We start from the raw sequence: 6,794 nt of genomic DNA on the forward strand, positions 1-6,794 counted from the left end.
CGTAATGTGTGTGTGTGTGTGGCATGTGTGTGCTGCTGTGTGTCGTGTGTCGTGTCGTGTGTCACAAGTGTGTGATGTAGCGTGGTCGTTACAGTCTCTACCTGGGTCAGTTTTCCCTCCGTGTACATAACTACACAATTATTGTTCAAGTGTACAGACATAGACAGTATTCAAGTGCTACGCAAATCACGAGTCCCCACAGTTCCCGGAGAACCCCCTCTTTTAAAACGAGTCAGTTCCTTTATAGGCATTGCATTTCAACGAATCCTAGCTTCCGAGACCCCCATTTCGAACATAGCAGTTCCAGCAGTATCCCAATTCAACAAATAGTTCCAGAAGACCCCCAATTTCTAGGTCTGGTAGTTCCAGAGCGCCCTTTGTGAACCTTCGCAGTGGCGACAATAACCTACCCATATGTGGAGGTGAGTGCCCCCCCCCAACGTGACATGCTCGCATGCCATTGGCCGCGGGCCGCGATGTGTGACTGGGTAGGGACATGGTCCGGGGAACCATCCGCGCGTGTGTGGACTGGGGAGGTGGACATGGTCCGGGCCGCGTGTGTGGACTGGGAGGTGGACATGGTCCGGGCGGTGGTGTGGACTGGGAGGTGACATGGGTCCGGGACACGCGTGTGTGGACTGTTTGAGGTGTACTGATTCTGGGCCGCGGTGTGGATGGGAGTTGGAGCATGGTCCGGGCCGCGCAGTTGGACTGGAGCTGTGTACATGTCCGGGCCGCGTGATGTGGACTGGGAGGTGGTACCATGTCCGGGCGCTGTGTGTGGACTGGGAGGTGGATCATGCGTCGGGCCGCGTGTGTGCGACTGGAGGTGCACATGTGCCGGGTCTGCGTGTGTGGACCTGGGCAGGGTACATGGTCCGGGCCGCTGTGTGTGGACTGGGAGGTGTACATGGTCCGCGGCCGCAGTGTGTGGACTGGGGGTGGACATGGTCCAGGCCCGCCAGTGCTGTGGACTGGGCCATGTACATGATACTGCGGCGCATCACCATAACCCGCATCGCGGCCCGCGTGTGTGGACTGGGAGGATGGTGTCCGGCCGGCCGTTGTGTGGACGGGCGGTGCACATGTCGGTCCGCGTGTGTGCGACTGGGAGGTGGAGCTGGTCCGAGCCGCCGTGTGTGCGAATATCGGAGGTGAGCATGGTCCGTGGGGGCCGCAGTGTGAATGACTGGGAGGTGGACTGCGTTCCAGGGCCGGCGAGTAGTGGCACTGAGGAGCGTGGACATGGTCCGGGCCGCGTGTGTGGCTGGGCCCGTGACATGGTCGGCCCAGCCGTGTGTGACTGGGAGGTGGACATGGTCCGGGCCGCCCGTGTGGTGGACTGGAGTGTGGACATGGTCGCGCGGGGCCGCTGTGTGTGGACTGGCAGAGTGGACATGGTCCGGGGCCGCCGGTGTGCTGGGACTGCGGAGGTGGACATAGGTCCCGGGCCGCTGCATGTGACTCGGCCTGTTGCACATGGCCCGGGCCGCGTGTGTGGAACTGGGAGGCTGGACATGCTGTCCGGGCCGCGCTACCACAGGACCCGCGCCTCCCTTGACCATCCCTGCGCAAAGGCTCCAGCAACCCAACCAGTGTGTGGGACTGGAGAGCCGTGCGACATGGTCGGCGATTGTGTGGACTGGAGGTGGACATGGTCCGGTGCCGCGTTGTGCTGGCTGGGCCGATGTACATGGTCCGGGCCGCGTGTGTGGGACTGGTGAGGATGATCATGGTCGGGGCATGCGGTTGGACTGGGCAGGACTCCGTGACACATTGGTCAGGCCTGGGTCGTGGACTCGGCATGCCAATGGTCCGCGGCCACCCGTGTGTGGACTGGCGGCCTATTGTACATGGTGCCGGGCGCGGGGGTGTGGATTGGCGCCGTGTGACGATGCGATCCGGCCGCGGGCTGACTGGACTCGTTTTCCGTGCACATGGTCCGGGCGCGGGTGCTGCGACTGGGCCAATGCACATACGTGTCAGACAGTGGCAGCCGCCTTCTCGACGTAGTCGGCGTCCAGGAGCTACAGGACGGTCCCTTCAGTGGTAGGTTGTTGCTGGCCTTGCTGACGGCAGTGGCACCCGTGCGGCTTCGTCGCTATCTGATCGTTGACGGCCCGCGGGTTAGGGAGTAGGCGTAGGCGACTCCCTAAACTCGTTAGTGGAGTAGGCGAGGTACGGTCCGGCATATTAGATAGTACCATGGTACGTTCCGGTATACCGGACCGTACCCAGGATACGTTCCGGCAGTACCCTGGGGGACATAGACCCTCTCAGCTTTAGTATAAGTGTCTAGAGAGCTACGCATTGATGTAATAGGTACTGTGAATACAGTCAGTATTAATCATTTTAACGCTGTGGCTATATGCCCGGCAGCCGGGCACGGTCTTCGATTTCCTAAATGCCCGGCAGTTCCTAACCCTAACCCTAACCCTTGTTTACTTGAGATAACGCTGAAAATTAAAAACTGGCAGCCATTTAGGAAATTGAAGACCGTGCCCGGCAGCCGTCAGATATATGCCAGCTGCCGGGCATATATGATATAGCCATGCACTCTGTAATTTTAATGGCCACCTAAGTAGACATTCCAGACATATGGCTCATAAAAGCCCACGAGTGGTCCTTTCACAACTCCAATGCATTATACATGTTCTAATTTCTCAAGTAGTTTTAGTAGGACTAGGCCATGTTGACATCAACAAGTTGAGCACTCAACTTTTTGGAGTTGAGCGCTCACTTTGAGCGTAAACTCTTCAACTAAAGTTGAGGGTGTAAACCCAGCTTAAATCTCTGGGTCTTAAAGTAAGCTTGACTCGCATAGATAGTGCTATCACACTATGATCAGTCTACATCAGACAGATCAGATACTTGCATGTGATACTCGTCAGTCATTAGCTACACAGTTACAGTACTGAGTACACGACTCACGAGTCACGAGAAACTAACCTCAACCAACGAGAAATTTATATCGACGTCAGATTTAACAAAACCTCCACATCCAAGTATGTCCTGTGCTCCTATTAATGTAATAGATAATATAAAAAACACTAAAATTGATAAAATATTAGGCATTTTGACTTGAAAATCATATCACTAAATGAAACATGTATGAACGCAGAGATGAAAGAAATGACTAAAAGGAAACAGCGCCATCTATTCTACAATAGATTAACTAATTTTTATTAGACAGAATAATACTCAGACACGGACTTCAGAGTTCAGACACAGCAATCACAATAATTAATTATAAAAATTTAAAGCTTTGCGAATAGAATATTAGAATAAGAAAACATCAGGAATGTCAGAGCGCAATAATATATTTGTCCAATCAAAAACTGTAACCAGAACAGGCAGGTTAGCAGTCAGAGGCGTAGCTACCATAAAACATAACGCTCCATATAATAAAGCTACATAACGCTCCAATTGCTACCATAAAACATAAACAAACATAACGCAGATACGCAGTTTCATGCACAGGATACACATGTATCAGTCATCATTTCACCAAAACACATTTTTTATTGCAGCGAGAGAGAGCGCGCGCGAGAGAGAGAGAGAGGAGAAAGAGAGCGCGCGAGAGAGAGAGAGGAGAGAGAAGGAGAGAGCGCGCGCGAGAGAGAAGAGACTTATCAGATGGCGCGAGAAAAAGAGCGGGAGAGAGAGAGAGAGAGAGAGAGAAGCGAGAGAGAGAGAGTCTTTTATTTTTGTATTTTTTTTTATTTAGGCAATTTATCCAGCATAACATACATTGCATACTTTTACCATCAAAAATTTGAATCATAAAATTGGATAATTACCAAGGATAATACACAAAAGCATGATAGCACAACTATATTTACATTGTGGTCGCTTGTTTTGCTATGCCTTAATGAATCTAACATGCCACTACTATCAGAAAAACATTGAATATAGCGATTTGTAGTTTTAATCGTCATAGCACTGGTACATTTCACAGATGATACAACTTTTTTTGCCTTAATTTCGACCCGATTTCTTTAATGAAAAACATCTCCTCTCTGCCTCTATGAATTCTACTTTTCCATCAGAATTCTTAACACTACTACTTAAAACTAGAATAAACAGGAATTGTCCTAACTGCGTGGTATAGAGAGTCAAGCTCAAATTGCAGCTATAAGTAAAAGAGTTTTCCCAGCTTCCCACCCTCGTTTAAAATGACTCTCACCTTCCCTTGTATTGAAACTATGGACTTCTGACGTAACATGAAACTCTGTCATATACTCGTGGGGCGAGATTATGTAATAATCTTAAAAGCCCTATGACCTTCAGTTTGCATTACCCTAAACTCTACAGGAACCCAATTACAGCTTGAACTCTCTAGCCAACCCCTAGTGGCCTAGAACTAGGTTAGAACACATCTAATAGCTTTATTTGGAACACTGCAGCTTAGCCTTTGTGTGCTTTGTTGAGGGGACTGGCTTGCCTCATATGCTCTTGCATAGTCAGAAGTGACATTGGAATAGCGGCAGAAACTAGTAATCTTTTACATCCGTATTTAAATACTTAGCTTTCTGGAAATAATTCATCTATTGTTAATCTTGATTTTACAACACTATTCCCGTTATCTCACCACTCTGGTGTCTTCCAATCTTATCTAATACTTATACTGTATTTTATATGCTGCAATGGACCATTACATCTGATTCCGAGTTTTGATTATCCTGAGTTTGTGTATTAGTTCCAAAAAAGTACTTTCAGTTTTTCAAAGATGCAAGGATAAATTATTATCAATGAGCCATTTTATGGAATGAAATACTCTACTTAATTTCTGTATAGCCTGTACGCTCTGTCCCTGTAACTACGAAGGCCGAATTCGTCAGCATATAATAAACAGCTTGACGTTAACTGCCTTTGCCATGTCATTAATATAATCAAGAAATAACAGAGTACCAAATCGAGCCCTGTGGTACTCCAATGTATAGGGTCCTATTAGACGAGAGTACCTCACATCAGTTAATGCGCTTCTACCAGCAGAGATAAGCAGACCGAACATTCTAACCAGTCCTAACATCCATTTCCGATAGTTTTTAGCTTTGGCTATTAGAATTTACTGGATCAACGTATCAAAAGTTTTGAAGATTATAAACCATACCAGTACGTTCCTTCGTCCGAGCGCATTCGAATAAATATCAGTTATGATGGAATTAATATGTGTCATTGAAAATGTTGAATTCTTAAAGCCAGATTGGACTCATTACGTAAGGAATCTTCTATAATATTCTCTCTATTTGGTTTTAGCATTCGCTCCAAAACTTTCGACGACACTTAAAATTTGACACAGCCTATAGTTTCCGGGGTTCTGTTTGTGCTATTTTTATGTATCGAGATACCCTGCTGCCTTCATGTCATCAGGGATTTTACCTTTGGATGGAATGATTGATTACATGTGTAAGAGCTGGAGCAAATAAACGATTGATCCACTCTTTATAATTTTGCAGGGAATATACGACCCAATAAGCCTTACCCGTATTAAATGCTTTTTTCAGCAGCCGTAAGTACCTCTCCTCTCCCACCGCTGTAAAAGTAAGAATTTTTACTACGCTCTTGTCCTGCAAATAATTAAGAGAACTATCTTCTCAACGTCCTTCCTTTGTGGGAGCATCGTTCACGCAAGTTGAGGGCACACTTGTGAAAACTTAATAAAATTATTGCACAATGCTGTTGTCAAAACAATATTTTCTGCATTTTTAGCCCACCCGCCCAAGTTACTGCAGTTCCCTTATTTTCATCCCCATACTCTTTAAATCTGCCATAATTTTTTGGGTCATTTTTGTGGTCCTGCAACCTTTTCCGAATAGTAATTAGCTTTGCTTTCTCATCGTTATTTTGAAGCTTATGTTTCTAGCAATTAAAATCCTTGTATGTAATTTCATCTTAAATTCAGTCAGACTAAATTGTTGACAACAAATTGAATTGACTGAAATGTAAAATTACTGACAACATAGAATAATGCCGTGATGTGCAATGAGTGATGTGTGTGTTTGAGCACACACACGCGCCCACACGCACCCGGACACGCTACGCTCGCACGCCGCACGACGCACGCACGCACGCACGTACGCTACGCACGCACGCATGCACGCGACACAGAGGGAGGAGAGAAGAGAGTTTAAGAATGTGCGTAACTGCGTTTAGTTCAACAATGTCTTAATCATAAAACCGAAGAATCTACATGATAGTTATTAGTGATCTTTAGTGATCAATCTTGCTTGCTAATGAGAGATATGTTCTACTTAAAGATTATTGTTGTAGGTCGAATGAATGCTGTTACATTTAGTTTACTCAAACGTGCCTGCAAATACCATCTCTGCTTCTCATTTTTGAATTTCTGGGAGACCCCCAGACCACCCGACCTGTGTGCTTACACATCCACTTGTACCCGCTAGCCTATCGGCCCCGGAAGTCTGATAGAGCCTAGGCTGCCCATTTTTTGCACTGTAACACTGCTATAGCACCATTAAGACAATAAAACACTACTAGGTTAGGCTAGATTAGCATGTAGATGCGCCGATTCGCCCTGCACGAAATGACAGTGCCCCAGCAAGTTAGTCTGGTCTATATACTGCAATGACTAAAATAGTGGCTAGATGGTGCTTTTTTTAGACGAAGGAGTTTAAAGATTAGGCAATGACCAAGAAAAATAGGTAATGTAAAACTATGTTCAACAGTGAGGAAAAAAAAACATGTAAAAGTGCATTATAGGTTATATCTTTTTAAGAAATTTTAGCCGACACCAATTTAGCGTGACGAGGCTCTTCAACGTCTGTGTTTCA

At 46.6% G+C, this 6,794-nt stretch overlaps 1 protein-coding gene across 2 annotated transcripts in view; it reads right to left on the bottom strand.

The window, feature by feature from the left end:
• The window catches only part of LOC106809241 (nodal modulator 3-like), a 30,165-nt gene extending 27,038 nt beyond the window's left edge, over positions 1-3,127 (bottom strand). For both annotated transcript variants that reach the window (XM_014812256.1, XM_014812249.1), the window contains exon 1: positions 2,950-3,127. In XM_014812256.1, the coding sequence (XP_014667742.1) occupies positions 2,950-3,075 (126 nt within the window). In that variant the 5' untranslated portion in view covers positions 3,076-3,127. The remainder of the gene's footprint in view (positions 1-2,949) is intronic.
• Between the last annotated feature and the right edge of the window lie 3,667 nt (positions 3,128-6,794).

This window comes from Priapulus caudatus, unplaced genomic scaffold (genome assembly GCF_000485595.1).
Source record: "Priapulus caudatus unplaced genomic scaffold, Priapulus_caudatus-5.0.1 Scaffold14, whole genome shotgun sequence".
Taxonomy (NCBI): Eukaryota; Metazoa; Priapulida; class Priapulimorpha; order Priapulimorphida; family Priapulidae; genus Priapulus; species Priapulus caudatus.